General features: G+C 35.1%; 1 protein-coding gene across 1 annotated transcript in view; it reads left to right on the plus strand.

The window, feature by feature from the left end:
* The first annotated feature begins 3,071 nt into the window (after positions 1-3,071).
* The window catches only part of LOC136274997 (ATP-dependent DNA helicase pif1-like), a 423,530-nt gene continuing 402,718 nt past the window's right edge, over positions 3,072-23,883 (plus strand). The window contains exons 1-4 of the mRNA XM_066083232.1: positions 3,072-3,973; positions 4,424-4,597; positions 7,531-9,646; positions 10,258-11,316. Of these exons, the coding sequence (XP_065939304.1) occupies positions 3,430-3,973; positions 4,424-4,597; positions 7,531-8,957 (2,145 nt within the window). The 5' untranslated portion in view covers positions 3,072-3,429 and the 3' untranslated portion in view covers positions 8,958-9,646; positions 10,258-11,316. The remainder of the gene's footprint in view (positions 3,974-4,423; positions 4,598-7,530; positions 9,647-10,257; positions 11,317-23,883) is intronic.

Genomic DNA, 23,883 nt, shown 5'->3' on the forward strand with positions numbered 1-23,883 from the left:
AAAAAACCACGAACCTGCATGGACTCTTATCGAGGGAGACTGGACAGATGATTTCAAAAAGTGTTCTAAAGACTTTCATGAGACGATTACCAAAGGTTATGATTTTGTGGACTCCTGTGTGCCTTACGAGTACCTATACATGCGGAGACCATTTCCGATTAAAGTAAAGCGGGGGAGATCCAAGAGTGTGTGACTGGCTAAAAACAAAAACAAAACAGCATAATTAGTGATTTTTTGTCATTCAAAAAATATTAAAGAATGTGTTCTTTGTTTTTTCAGTTTTGAAATAAATATATGTGTATAAAAAAGTGTGGTTATTAATGTCAAATTTTGATATGTAGTTATGGTTCAGAATATAATTTATTTTTAAAAATGACTAAATATTTCTAGGTTAAAAAAAAATAAAAAAAATAGATGAATATTGGAGGGTATATTATTGTCAAATTAAATAAAGGTATAAATAGAGGGGTTTAGAAAATAATTGTTTCATTGTAATTATCAATATGGCTGGAAGTGATGGGTTCTATTTGACCTTACCCAGTGATGGGTCGATGGAGGCTTTTCCACAAAATACGGTAGCTCAGTTTAAAACGTTGTTACCTCAGACAGTCGATTTAACAGATGGAGAATGGCAAATGGGTTTGACTGAAATGATGTACGGGAGTTCTGTTAAAAACATTTTATCAAACGAATCCTATTTTGATATTTTAGTCACACAAAACTTCAAGGCATTTGTGGATGATCCCGACATTTTTAAAATCAATCGTTTTCAGATGAAAGAAATGAATACTACACGTCTGTCTAAACTTGACCCACTAGTAGACTGGAAATATTCTTATTTGGCACGCGATGAGAGAGCTGCAAGACGAAAAGTTAAAATTGAGGAAATTAAAAATAAAAGAGTGACAATTTTTCGAATTCAATTTCGTTCTGGTCCTTATGTACACCCCAAGGCGTTAATCTCTGAAATCAATGAGGGTCTAAGTTTAAGCTTGAAAAGAATCTGGGAAACCATGGGTCATCCAGAACAGAAGAGTAACATGAAACTAGTGTACTACGAAAATTTTGATCGGATTGAATATCAGTACAACGGAGAGCTGCTCCGAACTAAAAACCCCTTTAGTGTTCGCTTCCCAGTATCTCTAGCTTTAAAAATGGGGTTTGGAACAAAGGCCTTCAACACAAATGATGAGAGCATGACAAAGTGGATCAATGTGACCTATTTAGCTCCAAACACGATCGATTTGTACGAGAATTTGAAACAGATGTACGTGTATTGCGATGTGGTAGAACCTCAGATGGTGGGGTCTAATGCTTTGAAATTACTAAGAGTCGTTCCCGTAACTCACAGTACTCACGATCAAATGCAAGCTAAATGGGAGCCTGTGAGGGCCGAATATTTGAAATTGAGTAAGAAGCATTTCGATACCATCGAAATACAGATCAGAACTCCGTTAGGCATCGTGATGCCCTTTATAAGTGGAAAAAGCATCTTAAAACTTCATTTTAAAAAACTTTATTGAAACAGATGGATCCCTATAGCTTGACTTTTTCCATCTTGGTTGCTGTTGTTACCTGTATAATGTGTTGCATAGAATGTTTTTACACCTTCTTTCATCACTACTAAACCTCTCTATATAAGGACTCGAAAGGCACCATTCTTAACATTTAAAAAAAAACATGGTGTACCCCCAATCACCGCGGCGAAGAAGACGCCAGAGAGGACGTGGATTCTTTTTACCCATCGTTGCTTCACTCATTGCGAGTGCCGTAGGCTCTCAGCTTGGGAAAGGGAGAGGAAGAGGAGGAGGAGGGGGGAAAAAGTCGAGACTTAGAAGAAAAAAGTATAAAAAAAGGAATCATTAAAGAACTTCCTCAGTCGTCATGGATTATCATCGCGGATTATTACGTCAACGAGGACACGGATTTTTGGGACCACTTTTAAAACTAGGACTGCCCCTAGTCGGGAGTGCCGTGGCTCCCCTTCTCGGCGATTTGGCAGGGGGGTTGGTAAAAAAAATTAAACATCGTCAGAAAGGAAGTGGTTTTGTTACAAATGCTTTAAAAACGGCTGCTAAACATGGTATTTTGGTCACCGGGAATGCCGCCATAGACAGCCTTAATAATAAAGGAACATTTATGCAAGGGCTTAGGCGGCACGGTACCCAAACACTTAGAAACGTAGGGGTCCATGCCGTGGAACAACAACTGAGACGAAATCTACCCATCCTCCGTGCTCCTATCGTCGGATCTGTACTTAATAAGACACTGATGCCTGACGTCGGGAGAAAAGTGGGAACTGCTATCGATAATACCGTCAATAAGATCTTAGGACAAAGAGGTAAAGGTTTCGCCACTAAACTAATCAGAACGGGAGCTAAACACTTGCCTCACTTAATGAAACACGGCACTAAGGCCCTCATGAAAAAGGGAGTTCAACAAGCCCCTCGCTTTTTACGTAAAGGTGCACATGACTTAGTGAAAACGGGAACGCAACAGGCTTTACAGAGCGCTGCCCAGGCAGGCTTCGATGTCTTAAACCAAAAAGGATCTTTAAAACAAGTCGTAAAGTCTCGCGGTTTACAGGCCGTTCATAGGACCGGAAGGACTATGAAAAAGAAATACTTACCCCCCAAGCAAGGGATTGTTCTGGCCCGGGGAGGCCCCCACAAAAGAAAAAGAAAAAGAAATAAGACACCCGCAGCTAAAAAATCTCGAACGGCAGATATCTTTGATTGAACCTATAAAAAGGCGGTCCCCAACCTTACCCTACACATTTTTACCCATTGAATCGTTAGTCACACATCAACCCCCCTTCTAGATGATGCACCGAGAATCATGTGTGTGTGGGATGGACAGTTTAGAACTGTTTCAAGTCCCTGCCACGAACGTAGCTTTAGAAGAATCAAAATGGGTAGAATATTACCCTGTTTCCAGTACCCTGCAGTCTGATACGGCCCCTATTGAATTTGATATTAAAGGACAGGGAGATGAATATCTCGATCTCTCACAAACCTATCTACAACTCTGTTGTAAATTCACCAAATCCGATGGTACTAATTTAACCACGGGCCCTGGAAGTTATCGTAAATATATTGCATGTGCATGTATAAAAAAGTAAGGGTAGGACACTCTTTTTGGGGTGAAATCGGGTTTGACGAAGTCTGGGCGTTCCTCAAACGAAATTTCGCGATAAATCGTTCAAGTATACTTTACTTACGACATATGTATACATTCGTTCCGCTCCAATGCTGTTCAGTCGAAGAAAAGGGTGTTTTTATACATCCAAGTGCCTAAAAATTTCGCTAGACTGGTTTACATCCGGTTTAATCGCAGTGAATCGAAAGGTAAGTTCTGATTGGTCAACATCATTAATGTAAACAAACACGACTTTTCCCGGGAATTTAAGCAAGTTAAGGTTGTCAAACTATGGATTTGACACACGATATAGAATTTTATGTGGAAAATGACCATAACATTGCAATTTTGGGTCAAGCAGGGACAGGGAAATCTTTCATTGTTAAAAAGTTGTATCATAAACTAAAGAGTAGTGGGAGAAAAGTTAAAATTACCGCAACTACAGGCATTGCAAGCACTGTGTTACCAGAGGCTTCTACTGTCCACAGTTTTTTTGGACTTCAAGACGGACGATACAGTGTTGATCAACTGATCCAAAAAGTTTGTGATGATGATAACTTTAATGCTGTCAAAGCAAGAATTCTTGAAACTGAAACTGTTTTTATTGATGAAGTGTCAATGTTGTCTCTTAAACTTTTCACTGACATTGATGCTCTTTGTAGGGCTGTGAGGAACAATGATACACCTTTTGGGGGTATGCAGGTGATTTTATCTGGTGACTTTTTTCAACTGAAACCCGTGCCAAACTCATATGGTGATAATGGCGAATACATATTTCCCGCAATTAAACATTTCCACAAATTTGTTCTTCAGAAAGTACATAGACAGACTGAAGGTAGGGAATGCTTTTTTTTCAAGCAATATTTCAATGAAAGAAATGAATTTTTAGCCAGTTTCCATATGAAATCGTTTAATTATACCTGGTCCAAATTCTAATATTTCTCTCTCAACAACAGATATTGCAATTGACTTAATTGAAAGAACACACCAGACCCAAAATTTTGATGCAATGAATTCAGGGAAAATCTTATTGAAATATTAAATATTAGTAGCATGGCCCTAGACATGCTTGTTCTTTGGTCTATTACTTAAAAAGTAACTGTTGTCTTCATTTCTTTTTAATTGTTGCTTTATTGAGTCATTAAACAACTGTTTATGTATCACTGACACCCCCTCCAAAAAAAAAAAAAGAAACCATAAACTAACACTGCTTCCTATGAGTCTGTATTTTTACTATTTGAATGACATATTAACAAACTTTTATTTTTTTAACTTCATTTAATAGATACTTTAGTCAAAGCTATCCATGAACTAAGCAGAGGAGATGTCACAGATGATACAGACAAATTCTTAAAAAGAATGAAGATACCCCTACCTCCTGGAAGCCCACCAACCAAGCTGTTTGCTAGAAACTTTGATGTGGATAAATTTAATTCTGACAGTTTGATGGACATGGAAGGTAAATGAATCCAAATTTTCATCATTATATATACTGTATACAATAAGAACATGAAAATTTAATCAGATCTTTTTATTAAAACATGTATTTGATATAGGTCTCTGGGTAATATTTTGAATGTATTTAAAGTCGAGGCATTTTTTTTGAGATTTTGTTCACTTTCAATGTACTTTTCCTCTTCTTTTTGGGTGATTTTTTACATCTTTTCAGCAGTGGTTGTTCTGTTGATATAGAGAAACATTTTGCAGATTCTAATCCAGCATTTGATTTCCTGGCCCTTGATTTTAAAGACTGTCCAAGTACTACAGAATTGACAGTTTTACAATAATTTGCATAAGTTGGATTACTGTTGCTACCATTGAACATTCCCTTTTCTTGGCAAAATATATTTTCAGCAATATCATTATTAAACCTAGATGGTTTAATGCTGGCCCCTGGAAACATCTGTAGATGCTGCTGGCAAATAGCGGGGAAACTGAGCAACATGTTTTCTATGTCCTCTACACACTGTTTTGATGGAAGCATTTTATGCTTAGATTCATTTTTCAATTCCATGACTTCATTCTGCCAACCTTGCCACCACTGAAGAATTTCTTTCAGGCGACTTAGGCGTTGGTCTGAGATTGACGTCACCAGTTCTTTATCCCTGAATATTGTTATCAGAGAACTTGTGTTTTCTAGAAGTTCAATGGCTCCATCAAGAACAGAACCATTGGATAAACTGTTTTGGTAGGATTTCATAAGGTTGAGCATCTCAGAGTTAAGCATTGTCTCTGCCAACTCGTTGCGCATCTTTTCAGCTAGGTTAGGGTGTAAGTGAGAATCTGTTACCTTATGATGTAACCTTCGTGCATTCATTGTTCTATCCCATTCCACAGCCATTTCCCACTGCTTCCATACAATGAAATTTCCACGTAGCGTTAACTTTCTTGTATGCACACCTTTAATGTCTCCGCTTTTGAGAATGCTGTTTCTGAGCTTTTTTATGTTGTGAGAAAAATCTTGACTATGGAATATTGTTGTCAGTGGATAAACCAAATTTGGGCTTCCATAGCAAGTTTCTCGTGGGTTGCCATTGAAGTGGAGGTTCATAAAACTCCTGTTTTCTTCACCGCCATCTTGCATGATATAGTCTATCTGAAATCCCCAGTCACTTAGTTTTTCAATCACCTTCCATAGTATGATGCTCAGTTCTGAGGCTTTAATTCCCCCTGTAGGAAAGTGGCAAATAGGGAATCGGAATCCTGTGAATCCAACAAATGTAACTTGTATGACTTCACTTGCAAGTCGCTGAGTCACTGATTGATCCTTCATTACTCTTAGGTTTTGAGCCTCTTCACCTAAATCAATCCAACCAGTTATAATAGGTGTTCCACCTTTCATTTCCATCACCAAATCTTGCTGTACTTTGGTTTCATCATGGTGCAATCCACCAACCCATCCATTTGGAGGTAGTCGAAGCCCTTTTGCTGATTCATACATCCACCTAAGTGTAGTGTCACTTATTCCTGGATCTTGTGGGATGCAGTTCTTGTATCGTCTAAGTTGCCTCCCAGATGGCAATACCAAGACATTGCTTTCTAACAGAGTCTGGTAAGCTTTTGGACTTCTTATCCAAAGAGAAAGGCATAAGCTTATAACATCTTTGTTCCATCGTCTAGCCTGTGGTGATTTTGAACAGAGTATGTCATGCTGTGATTTTAAGAACATTTTCATTTTGTCAGATGCATTTGGAAAAACGGATTCCAATATATTTGATAAGTCTGCATGGTCACTTTCTGATACAAAAATTTCATCTTTATCCCAAGTTGATTTCTCTGAAAGGTTTTTAGGGCCTGAATGTTCTTTGATATATGATAGTGGATGTTCATCTCCTTTAGCTGGGATATTGCAATACACATTTTCTTTGTTGTTGGTTTCCTTTTCTGTTTTTGCTTCATTATTTAATTTCAGTTTTTGACATTTTTTGCACAAAAAGGACTGACTTTGGCTGATGAATGAAACTACTTGCTCACATAGCTCTGATCTATAATGTAACTTGGATGAACTAATCGAACACTCATTGACAGTAACTTTCTCCTTAACTATTAGTTTCCTTTCAAGAGATATGCAGTCATCGTGTTGAAATCCTCTACACAGTTCAAGACACTCAACAATCCGTACTTTTTTCATTTAGATATCGAACTTCATTGTCAATAAACAATTCACTTAAATCAACATTTATTCCGCGCACTTTTAATTGCCATGAACAAGAATTCGAATCAATATCGTCTTTTTTCCGTAAGAGATTAATTTCCTTCATGATGAAGTTTCCGTTGCAGTATGTATTGCTCTTTAGCCCAACTGATATACATTCTGAATCTTGTCGGAGGACCATGACAGATTTTGGCAATAAATCTGTTACAGCCTCCCATTGGATAGTATTAGTGTCATTTAAAGGTCTACAATTCCAATATACACCGGAATAGCAGGTTACCCTGTGACCATTTCTGTAAACTTTAGAAACTTTTATGTGCTTAAAGACCTTCAACAACAGTTTGCTAACAAGTGTGTCAGATTTTGAAATGCCAGATTTCTTCGATATATCATCAGAAAATATTTTTCCAATTGTATCCTCTTCTATGTTTTCCAAAATCCTGAAACATAATATCAAATAGAATGTTAATTGGATAATTATACCAACTGCTAGTATTATAACTAGGGGAACTATGAACAATTTTAACCAAAATCTACCTATTCCTAAGCATACACTTGTACACTCTATTCATTAAATTATTACACTAAAAATTATAGACTTATTTTTTAATGTCATATCATATGCCTGACAAAACCATCAGAAATAGTGTCCTCAAGATGGGTTATAACTGAGTTAAAATGTATGAAAATCAAAATTGGTATATGTTACATTGTATTAATCTTTTTCTGTTTTACAGGTGAGCTGAAGATTTACAAGTCAACAGACTCGGGAGATGCCAATAAAATAGCACACTTTTCAAGCATTGCTCAAAAACTTTACTTGAAGATAAATGCTCCTGTGATGCTTCTTGTAAATTTGTCATCATCATTAGTCAATGGTCAGTGCGGAGAAGTTAAAGGTTTTGGTGAAAATTACGTGGAAGTTTTCTTTCCTCAACTCAAGAAAACTGTCAAAATTCACTCATATAACTTTTCCATGTACAGTAAGGAGCTCCACAGAGATGTCGCTTCTCGCAGACAAATTCCGCTAAAACTTGCATATGCAATGACAACGCATAAGGCTCAGGGACTAACGTTGGACCGCATTGAAATTGACTGCAGATATATGACGAATCCAGGCCAAATAGGGGTAGCAGTGGGGAGATGCAGAAATATGAAAGGCCTTCGGATAATAAATTACTCTAAGCATTTAGTAAAAAAGCATAGGGAAGATGTTTACGACTTCTATTCTAACACATTTTTGCCAATTCTGCCCGACCTATTATGCTGCAAAATGGCACCACTCCTGGAAACTGTCTCTATGGAACCTTTCTCAAATACTGAGGATGAAGAATTTACAGGGAATGATGAGGATCAAACACTAGAGAAAGAATTAGAAGATGTTGATTTAATAGACAATCTTTTCAACAACTGGGAAGACGAAATGCAGAATTTGGAGGAAAGAGGTCACATTTGCCAAAATCCTTTGCCAGATCATGTGAACATTAATTGCATCCTGGAAGAAATTAAATGTGACGAGCCATTAACAGAAGAACAACTAAATGTCAATTCCTGTTTATCAGAACTACAAAGTAGGAACACAGAACTTAAACAATTTTGCAGTATTATTTATGACAAATTACTTTCCTTTTTCAAAGACACTATTCCAAAGGATGAAAAAATTGAAAACAAACACACTACAGCGTTTTACAAGAAAGTGACATTATTCAATGGGCATAAATCCTACCAAAATGAAGTTAAAATATTATTTCAAAGCACGATGCCATCGAAAGCACAATATCGAGTTTGTTTTGGCATATTGCAAAAACTGCGGTCAATTATTGTCCAAAAAGCATCTGAACCAATATACACCGCAGCAAGAGAAAAAGCACAGATGAAACTGAAGAACATTCAGCAGTCAAAAGGAAGCAGAGCAAAAACAAGATACATAGGCGGATGGTGCGTTGCAGCAACTAAACGCAGAAAAAAATCTTTTGTAACCATCAACCTTTACAAAAAATCTCTGAAATTCCAAGTAAACAAAACAGACCAAGAACTTAAATTACTTGACCAGCTTTCAGGTGACGAAAGTACCATTGCAAAATGTTCAAAGAGAGCAAGACTCATTTTCAGAAATACAAAGAAAGCAAACAGCTCTTTCCACTCTCACATGTATTACAGATGAAGTGTTTCAATTTTTTCTAGATTTAGATACTCGGATCCAACAGTTGGAAACAATTGAAAATTTGAACTTGCATGGACAAAACTTTTATGCTTACATTTTCTCCAGGTTACAAGACAGCAAGGAATTGAAGAATAGTTGGATAAATCTTTTTCATGATGAGGATGAAATGAAAGTAATGGAAAACAAAGAAAGTATTGACAGCATCTTCTCTGAAATCCTCAAAAAATACATCAAAATGTCATCAGCACAGTTTCGTCAGGAATACAAACGAGAGCTTAGGGTTCAAAAAGAAGAGGCCCATCGAAAACAGATTCGTATGAGAGCAGACAAAGCAAGCAAACAAAAGCTTACCTTTAGTTTTATCATTGATGATAAAAGTGATTGCAAGATGAAATCTCATTTGCGTCTCCAGAGCGAGTTGTTAGAGAATGACAATTTCTTAGAAATATTTAGTAAATCAGATGTGATGCGGTTATGTAAAGCATATAATCTGAATGTTTCAAATAGGATGAAAAAAAATGAGCTATGTGCATCTTTAAAAACGTCAATCCAAGACCATGATACATGTAAAATGCCTAATTCTGCAATTCTCACAGCTGAAACAGAGAAGATAGTAACAGAAACAGCCTCTGTACAGAGTCCATCAACATCACTTGAAGATATACCAAGTCCAGGCCCATCAAAGGGAGGTAATTCAATTTATTGATATTCTTTTAATTTGATGTCATTATATTCCTTGCACGGATCCGGAAAACTTTTCTGGGGGGGGGGGGGGGTCCGATGATTATTTGAGTTTGCCAGGGGGGTCTGAGACATATTTTGGGTAATTTTATAATGTAAATTTAAAAAAATTGATTTTGCAGGGGGGGGGGGGGGGGGTCGACACCCCCTGACCTTCCTCTAGATCAGTGCATGTATTCTAAGGAATATATGGACCAAAAGATAGATGTGGGTAGCAGCATAATTTTATTAATAGTTATATCTTTGTTTTGTATTCATGTTTATTTTATTTGAAAACTCACTGGAAGGTGTAAATCTATACTACTTTAAATACTGGCAGGTTAATTGAAACTGATACACTAATTCAAAAGCATTTACTGTAGTATATACAACATGCAATAGAAATCACCTAATCACTACTAAAATTTATTAAAAATTATTCTTAAGAATAATAAAGATATGAGTCTCAGAGTTTATTCGTTGATAAAAAAAATAAATATTTTTAGTCTGGTTGCATTTATTACAATGAAAGGGAGTGATTTTAATTAGTACGATATTGATCGGTAATTGTGATTTTTAGAAAGAACCATTAAAAAATTGATTCCAAGGAGTAAGGGAGACACTAGGAAAAGGAAAAGGAAACAAGCAGGAAAAGGAAAGAAGAAACAGAAAGCTGTAGAACAGAAAGTGACAGATGTTTATTTGTGTGGAATATGTGACAAGCAATGCGTTGATGAATGTGTTTGTTGTGACCTATGTGATACATGGTATCACTTTATTTGCTTGCAGGTTGATGGGGATGAAGAGGAGTTTAATGAGGATTGGTACTGTAATACTTGTAAAAATGCTTAAAAATTGTTTATATCTAAAACCATGCAGCTTTATTTATGATTCAGGGTTATGGTCTTATAGCTAGATGAATGAAGATAAAAGCTTATCATGCTTATATTGCAAAAACATGCAAATAAGGCTTGTCTGTAAAAACATGCAAATAAGGCTTGTCTGTTCATGTAGTCTTCTGATATACCATATTAAAATAATGATAAGTGAAATATTTTCTCTCCATTCAACTTTTGAGATGACATGTATGCAAAATCCTATTAATTCAGACTTCTTTTTATTACTTATAATGCTTAACCTACATCCATATTCATAAACCTCCTTTGAGTAAATGTATTTTAATCATTTAAGCCTTATAATTACATTTAAACATCAATAAGTAATTGTCATCACCTTTGATAGGCATATATATGTTTTATATGCCTTTTCTTATCAATATTTGTCAATCTTCTTCATCATTGTTGAAAGGCCAAACTACCCAGTATCTATATGCATAACTCCTTTCAAACATTTGATACATACTCACCATGACAAAATGAATTGTTTTTCAGTACACATGCTTTAACGTTTAAATATGCCGCTTAAACTTTCTTTTAGCATCAGTATCGCCACCTATTGACGAGCAGAAAAAAAATATTATATTTATTTTATTATTGACCAATCAGAACTTACCTTTCGATTCACTGCGATTAAACCGGATGTAAACCAGTCTAGCGAAATTCTTAGGCACTTGGATGTATAAAAACACCCTTTTCTTCGACTGAACAGCATTGGAGCGGAACGAATGTATACATATGTCGTAAGTAAAGTATACTTGAACGATTTATCGCGAAATTTCGTTTGAGGAACGCCCAGACTTCGTCAAACCCGATTTCACCCCAAAAAGAGTGTCCTACCCTTACTTTTTTATACATGCACATGCAATATATTTACGATAACTTCCAGGGCCCGTGAATTTAACGGGAGCCTCGACTCCCGTCAATAATATCTTACATTCTCTGTTCACTGAAATCGACGTGAGTCTCAATGGAAAAGTCATTTCCCCCGGAACGGATACCTATCCGCACAAAGCCTACCTGGAGAAATTGCTCTCATACAAACCGAGAACTCTAACCAAGCAAATGAAGTCTGTGGGAGAAAGATACCGCTGAACACATGGAAGATTTTAATTATGCTGCCGCTGAACTTACGACTAACACATTTGATGTTAGGGCAAAAGAGGATGATGAGGATGCCAAAGAAATTGAGATAGATGCAGCGGACCTGGTCTTGAGTTACCCTGCAGGATCCGGAAATGTAGGGTTAAGTAAACGTCACAAGGCCGTAGACGACAGTAAAAAAATTATTTTAATGGATCGACTCTATATTGATTTGTTTCAACAAGATAAATTTCTACCTAACGGAGTAGACCTTCGCTTGAGATTCAATCGCGCGAAATCTGATTTCTACATGATGACGGCCGCCTTAAGCAGTGGAAAGTAAAAATTGAGAATATGTTGTTGTGGGTGAGAAAAATCAAGCCTACTCCAACCGTGTTAAATGCCATCAATCAGCGCCTGAATGCTGAAACAGCAAAATATCCCCTAAGACGGGTCGAAGTAAAAACATTCACTATCCCCACGGGCACTCAATCTAAAATTAGCGATCATCTCTTTCAAGGACAGATGCCGAAACGAGTGGTGTTGGGGTTTGTTGCCAATGCTGCCTTTAACGGAGATTCAACCAAAAACCCCTTTAATTTCAAAAACGCTAAAGTGAAAAAGTTAGAAATCAGCATCAACGGCGAGAGTATGAGCACCAGACCATTTGAGCCCGATTTTGAGAACAATCTGTACCTGAGATCTTACTTGAGTCTGTATCAAGGGCTCGGAAAATTAGGGGAAGATTGGGCTCCGGACATTACCTTGGAAGAGTATAAAAACGGATACACATTTTGGTGTGTTGATTTCACTAAAGACCAGGAAGCGCAGCTAGATAAGTTTCATCTGATCGAAACGGGGAACTTGAGAATCGAAGTTCAATTTGCAGAAAACACAGCCGAAACGCTTAACTGTTTAGTGTATGCCGAATTTGACAATTTGTTGGAAATCAACAAACAGCGAGAAGTGAACATAGATTACTAAAAACGACAAAAAAAAAAACAAACTTATGGATACAGGACAGTAACGAGCCGTGTTATCACAATCCTTAGGCAGTTCTTTTGCGGGCGTCTATCCCAGAGATTTAATTCCCCATCAAATAAGACCGTACGAGAAAGCGATCGTCGTGAATACAGATCCTCACGATCGACCAGGAATGCATTGGGTGTGCCTTTATTTGAATACTCCCATCATTGAATACTTTGATTCATACGGATTACCCCCCTTACACCATGAAATTAGAGATTTTATAGCTCGACATGCTCAACAATGGGACTACAATCGGAATCGTTATCAGGATTACTCTACGGACGTCTGTGGACAATATTGTGTGTAATATTTACAACAACGCCATCGAGGGAACATGAATGCTTTAGACTGGCTTTTTCCATTCCCAAAGACGTCGAGGTTATCCCCCCTTCAACGGGATCATTATGTAGCTGAGTGGTTTAGAGAGACTTACCGTAAAGCTAAAAGAAATCAAGGACAAACTTGTCAATGTTTCTGGCAAAATATGTTTTAATATTGTTGTTGATGTTTCGTTGTGTTCATTCTAATATCATTTAATATTTATTCATTTGATGAGATATCGGCGCTTCTGATTGGTCGAAAAATTTCTTTGATACCTGCATCAATAAAATTTTCTCCGGATCTACTTTTCTCAACTGTTCTGATCTAACACTATATATAGAACGGGAATTTCTTAATTAAAAAAAAAATGTTTTTTCTGTAGCATTTAAGAAATATAATATATCTGATCTATGATTGGATATCTGATTTATTATCATAAAATTGCATTGGATTTATTTTTAAAATGATATCACACTACTGTTTAAGGAGTTACTATTATTAAATCAAAAACGGTTTGATTACAAGGTACGATGTCATAATGATATCATAATCTAATATTAGAAATTTAATATCTTATATAAATGAGCGCATCGCCAGTTTTATTTCATCCGTCTTGTTCTGACATTTCAAACAACATGGAAATTATGGAAGTAGCCAACGGAGGGGAATGTGTTCCATCTCTACGAACTTCTACGCCACCGCTTTTTGAGCCTTACATTAAAACCGAGGAAGAAGAAAAAACCATCCTAAGAAGCCTGAGACAGGAATATTTGGGTCTTGTAGAAAGTCTTATGGCAGCGGAGGATATAGTCTTCGAGAAATTGAACGCCAGTAAACCACCTAGCCGTATGGCGCTCTATTTTTCAACACAAATAAATGCAATGGAACTAAAGGAAATGAAGACCGTGCGCTCTCTTCAGAAAGGGATAGAAAAGCACCGCCAGTGGACCACAGATGATGTAGTGCGCAATGGAGAAGAGTACATTAAAGAAGTCTGCTTGATGAATGAGTGCGTTCAAAGAGATATAATTGCTTCATTCGAACATATGAGTGGAAAATCTATCTACCTCAGGAAAAAAATTCCGAGTCCTTTCATTTTCAAACCATACTACGTGAGTGCCTTAAGGATGTAGCTACATGGTTGAGAGACTACCTGTTTATGAGCATGACAACTCTGAGGAATCTCAGCAGGAAAATTTATTTGGAGGCGCTTGTAATCCTTAAAGAAGAGCCAACCAATTAAGGGCAAAATTCGGTACGGGGTGACATCATGTGAACGTTTAATTGTGAATATTTAAACTGTTAATTGTTGTTAAAAAATTATAAGTGTATATATAATAGATTCTCACTTATGTATGCATTTGTGATTGTGTTATAGTTCAATAAATTTATCAAAAAATATGAAATCAATTTATTTTTTCTTTAAAAAAGTAATTGATATAAAAAGAATATGTGAATTGATATTTATATACCAAAAATCATATTACATGTGTAAAAAAATGAAAACAAAATTGTGAACTGGTGTTTTAAAAATTTGAAGTAGCTAACATAGATGCTACATTTTTTCCTCCACTAGTGTATTGCTGATTCTTTGGTCACTTTGTGGAATATAATATGAGATCAATGAACTTATTCTTCAATTGATCTCATATTGTACTCACAAAGATATCACCAATTTTTCTCTGGTATATTTTTGATCTGCTGTTGTGATATGGTCCCATTGTAAAATATTATACATAATCATTGAACTTAATTTTTCAATTAATCACACATAATATTAAACAAAGACATCACCAATTTCTTTTCTTTCATCCGTTGATATGTTGATCCGCTGATGTGATATGGTCCCTTTCTGGATCATCATTTGGGTACTGTATTTATTCATAACAATGTCCACATGATGATCCACAAAGACATAATCAAAAAAAACGTCCCTGGGATACTGCTATGACTGGAACTGAAGAGCCGCTAAAAAACATTGAAACAAACAAACGAAGAATTTTAGTGTCTTCCTATGACATATCTACAGGTTGTCTGTTATTTTGTAAAAACAAGCAACCTATAGATACATCATACAAAGAAACATCAAGAGTCTCAGGGTTCGCTGAAAAAAAAATAAGATAAAGTTGAAATAATTCTCTCTAAAAAAAAAAAAAACATTAAACAATTGAAGAAATGTTGGTATCTTCCTATGACATATGTACAGACTATTTGTCATATCTTAACAATTAATCTATAAATATATCATACAAAATAACACCAAGAGTCTCAGGGTTCGCTGAAAAAAAAAGTAAGATCAATGAAACAATGATTAAACAATGAAATCGAATGAAAAACAAAAAACATTTAGACAAAACAAACAATTCGTTTCTCTGCTATAATAGAGGCATCTTTTCTAAAAATTTGGTGGCCCTTAAAAGGGCCGAAGGGGTTGGCTTTAAAAAGCCCTACTGATCTACTGATGTAGAATCCTCGGCAGCTGGCTAGTCGACATTCTAGCCGTTTGCCGCTGGCAGCTAGGTCGTGGCACGGGGAGGATGGCTGGCGATGGGGGTGGTGTCATATCCCTGAGAGGAACGGGGATAATTGCCGGCGGCCTGTAAGGGTGCTCCCTTCTCCTCCTCCTCCTCCTGAGGGGACTGGCCTGGGCAGGCGGTGACTGGGGGGCTGGAGGGTCTGCCGCTGCTTGGGGCTGCTGCTCTGCCGATGGCGGGGGCTGCTGCTGCTTGTGTGCCGCCCGCATTCCTCGGACGTCTAGTTGGGAGATCCGCCCGATCTCGATCTCCGCTATGGTCCGGTAGTGCACTCCCCGTTACAGTCATTCCTTATGTGTTTAAACAAGTTCTAGAACGCATACTAATTAGTTTAAGGTGGTAAAATATAGCTGGCTTTTCTAGAAAGTTCTAGAAATCGATGACAGTAATGTACGGATTCTTATGAAGTCATAGTTTTTTATGACGTCACTTTGAACTCCCTGATGTTTAATAACTCAGTTTTTTAACTACACACTAAAATACATGATATTATACCTGACTTTAATAAAAAAAAAATCGGGAAAAGCAGAACATTTTGTTAATAGCAAATACATTTTTAATTTGAATTAGAATTTGCACACTATTAACAACATAATATTTTGTTATGTTTAATAATTTTAATCGATGAATACAGTGAAATACACACATACAAAATTCAAGTTCTCTGTTGTTTGATATAGGTCCATAACAATTTTCTCAATTTACACATAGTTCTTACACGGTCTACGGCCACGAACATCCACGGACTCCTCCGGTCTTCGGGAGGTAAAACATATATTTGATCCTGTGCAGTATCAAAAGTCACTCGTTTTCCTTTTTTGAGACTTAATAACTTCATCCAACCGAATTGAATGGTTGTAATACGAATCGCTTCTATCTGTTGATGAAGTCGATGACATTTTATCCACTTTTTACTTCTGTCGGGGGATAAGATAAACTCCAGGATATCTTGATGATATTCTGTAGAAGAAACGCCAGTCAGTTTAGGTAAAAACTGCTTTTTAACTGCATCGGCGATGTAAGCAATTATCTAAGCAAAGTGAGCAATTAACTTGGTTTTTTTTTTTGCAAAGTAACTACTCTATTAACAATTTTTAACTCACCTCAGCTGAAGGCTGAAGTGAGCTTTTCTGATCAAAATTTGTCTTGTCGTCGTTGTAAGCTTTTCACATGGCCAATTTCAACCAAACTTGGCACAAAGCATAAAGTTTGTGGTTTCAAATATGTTCAAATGAAGGGCCATGCCCTTTTTCAGGGGAACATAATTAAGAATAATTAAGAATATGTTGGCATTTTTAAAAAATCTTCTCAGAAGTCACTCGGCCAGAAAAACTGAAACTTGTGTGGAGGCATCCTCAGATAGTGTACATTGAAGTTTGTTCAAATCATGGTCCCCGGGGGTATGGTTGGACTACAATTGGGGGTCGAATTCTTACATAGGAATATATAGAGAAACATTATAAAAATCTTCTTCTCAAAAATCAATTGGCCTGAAAAGCTGTGACATAGGAAGATATCATATCAGGATATTGAATCATCCTCAGGAAGTGTAGATTCAAGTTTGTTGAAATCAGGATCAACAGGGGTAGGATGGGGCCACAATGAGGTGGGGGGAGTCAAATTATATAGAGAAAATTCTTTTTAAAATCTTCTTCTCAAAAACCAATAAGTCAGAAATTCTGTTACTTGTGTAAAAGCATACTGAGGTAGTGTAGATGCAAGTTTGACCAAATCATGATCCCCAGGAGTAGGAATGGGCCACAATTTAGGGGTTATCAAATTTTTAAATAGTAATATATAGGGAACATTTAAATCTGTAGGAAATCGATCTTCAACTCAAAAACCAATGGGCCAGAAAAGCTGTAACTTGTGTAGTTAGGTAGGTTACATTCAAGTTTGTTCAAATCATGATTGGGGGGGGGGGGGTTGAATTATTCCATAGGAATTCTTTCAAAGTCTTCTTCTAAAAAACTGAAACAAAAGGAATTTCGTGTTTATAATGAATAGAATATGAGTGTGCAGAAAATTTTAAAGATCTTTTTAAAGAATATATACTTTAATTACTATATATTAAACATATTTTTTTTCTGGTACCATGAAGGTGATTTGTTCAGAGTGGTGGTTGCTCAGCTGAGCGATGTGGCCCCTGGGCCTCTGGCTTTAATAATTATCTGTCTTGCTAAAGAATGTATTTTGTACAACTATGTGTGTTTCATTCCGCTTGTAACATGGATCACAGCATAACTGCATGATGCTGCATGTGGAAGTCAATATATGTTATAAATACTTGATTTTCATCAACAAGTTTGCCATGTACCTTAAGGTGGTATGGGACACTTCCATGTTGTGACGTATTGTTCATCGAAATAAACAATAAAATAAAGTGAAATTATGCAAGTAGTTTCTTTCCCAAAATGGTCACCTAACTCCGTAGCGCAGTGGGTTAGAGGGTTTACTACGAACCTGTAAATCATGAGTTCGAATCCTGGTTGGGGTTTTACAATTTCTACCTTTTCAAATATTTTTAAAAGCTATTTTATGGTTAAATAATGTAAAATTTGAAAATTCTAAACCCGTGAAAGTTTTCCAATTGCATAGTACTTTAATCAACATTAATATCGACAGATGTCTCATACCACCTTAAATTACTTTTGATTAGCAAATGAATCGTGCATATTTTAATTGGACAATCTTTTTCATGCAGACGGGTAGAGGTGTACCTGTCTTAATTCCAAATGAAACAAAGAAAGTGCTTGAATATCTGAGTAACCCAGTTGCCAGACAAAGAGCAAACATAAGACCAGAGAATAACTACATGTTTGCCAATACTGGTGAGTGATAACTATAGTTTTATTTTAATGAACAAAAATAGGAACAAACAATCCAAAGACATACGTCAATGTACACATAACTGTCTACCTTGTCAGTGATCATGATTATTGGTTATACAGGTCGGACTGTTGTTCGAGCCGGGGATTCACTCTATCAAGTGAAATTCAGAAGTGAAGTTGGATTGAGATTTCCAGAGAGAATTTACGCTAATAACTTGAGAAAACACATTGCAACAATTGCCCAGGTTTTATTTCAATTTTTTTTTTCATTTGAAATGTTATTTATATCATCTCCACCTGATTCTGATAAAAGATGCATTTTAAAATTCAATTATTTCAAAGAGAAATTTCTGATTTTTGTTTAGGCCCTGAATCTGAATGATACAGAAATGAAATGGATATTCAATCACCTCGGACACACACAAAAGGTTCATAATCTTGTGTATCGACAAACATCAGGGATGATTGAACGTCTAGACATAGCAAAGCTGATGTTTTATACAAGAATACAATGTTGTTGGAAAATTTCAAAACCGGAAGCTTTCTGAGATTCAGTTTGATGGTAAAAAACTTATTTTAAAACAATTTCATGTTTGTGTAGAAATACATTATTAAAGTGTATTATGTAAAGTGTTCATTCTTTGTAGAACTTGGAATACTTGCGATCAAGATCAAGAACAGCAAGGTAATTACATTGATCCAGTCAATCCTCATTATCTCAAACTCGATGGGACCAAGTAAAACTCTCAAGATACTGGAGGGTGTAACATATTGAAGACAAATTACATACATATTGGGACTTTCAACTCGCTTTGACATATCTATGGTATTCAAGATGTAAAAATTTGATATAGCATGGTTCAATTGTATGTTAATCATTATATTATTCATAGCAACTGCTACTAGAGAAATCATAAAGAGTTCATATGGTATTTTTTTATTTGTAAATAAGTTGTCACACTAAAATAATGATTTTATGCTTGGATGACAAAATTAGTGAACTCATTATTTCTGACATTTATATTGTATGTGAAAACACAAGTTGAGAAATTTTTATTTGATTTATGTTAGTGTGTTGAATCAGGTTCGTCAAGAAACATTTGACAATGAATACTTATACCCTCTAATAAATGAAACCATACTCTAGTAGTAAAAGTCCACATTACTTGACAATGGGGAGTATATCAAGATAAAAGTCAGACTGCTCAGAAACTAAGTGCGTATGGTTTTCCGTAATATAAATTTGTATAAACCATTCAGTATTACAAAAATGAATGTAAAATTAAAAATTCCAACATCTAAAATATCATTGACAATATTAGATTTAAACCTAGTGTGATACCTTGCTGACCAAATTGAATACCCTATTGAGCAATCCAACAAGCTATTGAAAACTCTACCGGTATTCTGTAATTCGCTGTAATTCTTTTTAAAAATCCAGATATGTAACAATTTTGTATGTTGTCATTTATTTCATATAAAAAGTAACAATAAATACTGATGAGCAGAGGATTTTTTATGAATTTAATTGCATGCAGATAATTCTTGGTTTACAGTATGTATTATTTTTAACATTGTTATTAATTTGTTTATTCATTAAACTAGTAATTTATATTGTTTTGCAGATATTGACAGTACTGCTGTTCAATCAAACAATGTTGATGATGGTATGTACAAGTTAATTCTGTAGGTTGTCTTATCAAAAAATGTTGATAACTTAAGACAGGAAACATTTTCATTGTGTTTTCATGAACAGTAGCAGAGCACTTACTTAATATTTGCATTCAAAATTATAGCATTTGTAAGGTGCAAATAAACACCTTGACTTAAATTTCACATTCATTTGCTTAAATAGCTTGTTAAGATAGTATCTTACAGAATGTAAGAGTTAAACATAAGTATCTGGATTATCTGCCCAGCAATTAATTAAATCTCTTTGAATTTGTTAATGGGGTCTGCTCCAATGTTTTTTTTTTAAATTTTATAGAATACCGGTAATTTTAATTCTTAAATTTGGTGATGCATTTTTAAATTTATACCTAATGTTTTGATAAAAAAAATTATACGTAATGTTAATCATTGGTTTTTTTGTTGTTAATTATTAAATACCTCATTCAGTGTACTAGAAATTTATAAAGATCATAATTTTCAAGAGTTAAAAGTGTGGGTGTTTGGATTGCTAAAAAGTTTTAATTCCCATAAAATTTTAATACTAGGGTTGTTGGGAAAGTTTGTGGACTTTTGTCATAACCTTTTTAGTTTGTCATAATCAAATCCAAATTTGGTTGAAATCATATCTCTTTTTTCAGACATGGACATTGAAGAAGACTTTGTGTCTAGAAAAAAGGCGAAGAAATGTAAGTACCTGTATATGTTTTTTGCATTGAAAATGGAATCATGGGTGTTAAAATGGTTAAATACTCCTTTTGACAAGAAGAATGAGATTTTAAAAGCATAATTTAAGACATATGACCCCAGGAACAGATGTTCAGTACCCATAGGTAAAATGTAACTATACTATTTTTTTTGTAGCTGAAAGGGTCAGATGGTCACGGGATGAAGAAGATGAGATTAAAAAATACTTCTTCCGTTATTTTGATGGGCATCTACAGAAGAAATGCCCCTCAAGGGAGCATTGCCTTGATGCTCTTAAAAAAAGCAAAGAAAATGGTGGAGCAATTTTTAAAAGGAAATGGGAAACTTTAAAAAAAAAAGTGTCAAACATGTTGGTCAAACAAAACTAGACTTACCCCCAAGTTGTCAAGATTCAAATATTAGATGGTTATGCAGTACTTGTATGCCCCTTGAACTTAAACATCTCAATTTCCAATCAATAATCAATAGAAATAAAAAATCTAAGATAGAATTTCATGTATGATCCATAATATGTTAAAGACTGATAATAATAACTTGAATTTTTGTCCATTTTGAGAAACTATTTCCTGATATATATTACATATCGGTTTCTCATGTATTTTCATGTCGTCTGCCCTCACTGTAAGTGGTACATAAACATATTATTTAATCCAAAATCTACCTTCCTTCTGTCTGACAATTCTAGTAACATTGTCTGATTTTTTTTATTAAGAAATTCCAGTTTTAATAGTGTTAACATTGTATAGTTTTATTTTAGTTATGCCCCTTGAACCTGGAAAAGGAAAGAAATCTTCTGTGCATAGAAATGTAAACTAAATGTGGCATTTGAAATTTTGGCTGCCTGCAGGGGTATTTGAGGCATTACAACTATCTAGTTTTTCCTTAGTTTTTGTAACTTAGTAATGGAACTTGACATTTGGTAATATTTTGGGTTATACTGTCATACAGGGGCTTGTATGCTAAAACAAAGACTGAAAAAAATTGAAAGATCATATTGAATTATATTTATTGTCTTGTTGCTTAGCTTGAAGTTTTAAGATGATTTAAAAAAAAGCCTTTGATTTCTTCTAATAATTTTTGTCGTTTTGTGGGTTATTTTGTTTGTTAGTTTGAGAGAGCAGTTTTTCTTGCAACAAATATTGTCAAATAAAGTTTACATTATTTCATATATGAAGCTTGTTTTCATTCAAAGATCGTTTTAACCATGGAAAGCAAAAAAGAAACATGAACTTTTTGCACATGTTTAACTAGCAACTAAAAGTGATGACAAAAGAATGCAAAATATCTGTGAAATAGTATTCATCTATCTTTCTGGAATGCCAGTGTTTGATAAAAAAGATTTACATATATACTTGCCTCTAATCAGACTTGAGAAAGAGTCAAGAAGACTTATTAAATGTCATAAATTTGGAGGTGTTGAGATCTGTTAATTAGGAGTAAGTACACTATGGAGAATGAGAGAGCTTGTTTTGTCTATTTCCTAAGAATTCTAGCTTTTTTTTCTATTAATAAGGGGTCAAAATGAAATTATTTTTGAAATGATGGTCATGTTTGACTTGTGTGCTAAGAGCCCAGGAATTCAACATACCGTAGTGAATTAAACACTAGATATAATTAAAGAAAATTAATTTAGCCTAGTAAAGTTATTTTTAATAAAGATATCTCAGAAATGTCCTATAAGGGAATTTATAAGGAAAATGACAAAAAACAGATGAGTTTCAAAAATTTATTAGGAATTGTGTATTTGCATCAAAACCCAAATATATTAAAACACCTACCATTCAAGGCATCTTCCATTTGCTGATCCATTAACAAACTGAAAGCTAATTGACAAATCAAGCTCATAATGGTATTGTAGCATCTTTGAGTCATGATTTCCAAAAATATTTCGCTCCTGAAATATTTCCTAATTCGTGATTAATGTTTACATGACACATATGCTTCTATTTATTTTGTCATTATATAGTGTGTGGTCTTGAGTAAATTAACTGAATTTGAACTTAGTCTGTTTATACCAATTGACAGGCTGAAAATTTAATAGAATTATGAATTTGTTATTAATCTTGGGAACTGTTAATCTTATAATGCTTGCATGTTGATCCGTCCTTTAATTAAGAGGTAATTTACAAATAAAGCTCATAAACTATGAATGTAAGAACAGTTTTGAATTGGAAACTATAATTAAGAGCTCTGAAACTCTTAAATCCTTCAACTCCTAATGTTTGTATGTTGGTCCGTCCGTCTGTCTGTCTGTCCGTCTGTAAACTTTTTACATTTTGAACTTCTTCTCTAAAACCACTTGACCAAATTCAACCAAATTTGGCACAAAGCATCGTTATAAGAAGGTGAATATAAATTGCAAAAATAAAAGACCAGGTTATATTCAAAGCGAAGAAAACCTCGAAACTGTAAAAAAGGGGGGTGCATTTTAAAAAATCTTCTTCTCAAGAACCAATGAGTCAAATTCAACGTAATTTAGCAAACATAATCCTTATGGAATGGAAAATATAAATTGCAAAAATTATGGGCTAATTGCTAATTATGGGCTAATTGCTAACATATCACATGACACTATTTTTCATTTGAGTGTATTCATCGATCAAGTGAGTAAGGTTATATAAAACATCCTATGAGTTCACGCCAAGTAAACAATCGTATTACAAACGCATTAAGGTACAATTTTCTTCTTTCACATATAGGATTTTTTAAAAATAAAATACAATAACTAGTAAGAAGTTGAAGAAGAAAATTACCTATATGCTCTAATATTTTGATCGCTTTATAAAGTGGGGGGGGGGGGGGGGGGCAGAACTAAAAAAAAGGAACTTGGAAGTTAATATCCTTTGAACACCCATATAAAGCCATTGTTGCTCAGGTGAGCGATGTGGTCCCATGTGCGTCTTGTTTTGATAATGCTCTATGTGCATTGAGGAAAGATTGTGGATGCCAAACTACACTACTGCATCTCCTTTAAGATTGGAAAATACCTCCTCATCAAAATTCACATGTGGCTGCTATTTTGATGGATCTTTCTAAGACTTTTCACTGTTTGCCACCTAATACATTATTAAGTAAGATCTCTGCTTATGGTCTTTCTCCAAATTTTATATCCATTCTGAGTAGCTACTTAACGGAT

The sequence above is a fragment of the Magallana gigas genome, chromosome 1 (genome assembly GCF_963853765.1).
Source record: "Magallana gigas chromosome 1, xbMagGiga1.1, whole genome shotgun sequence".
NCBI lineage: Eukaryota > Metazoa > Mollusca > Bivalvia > Ostreida > Ostreidae > Magallana > Magallana gigas.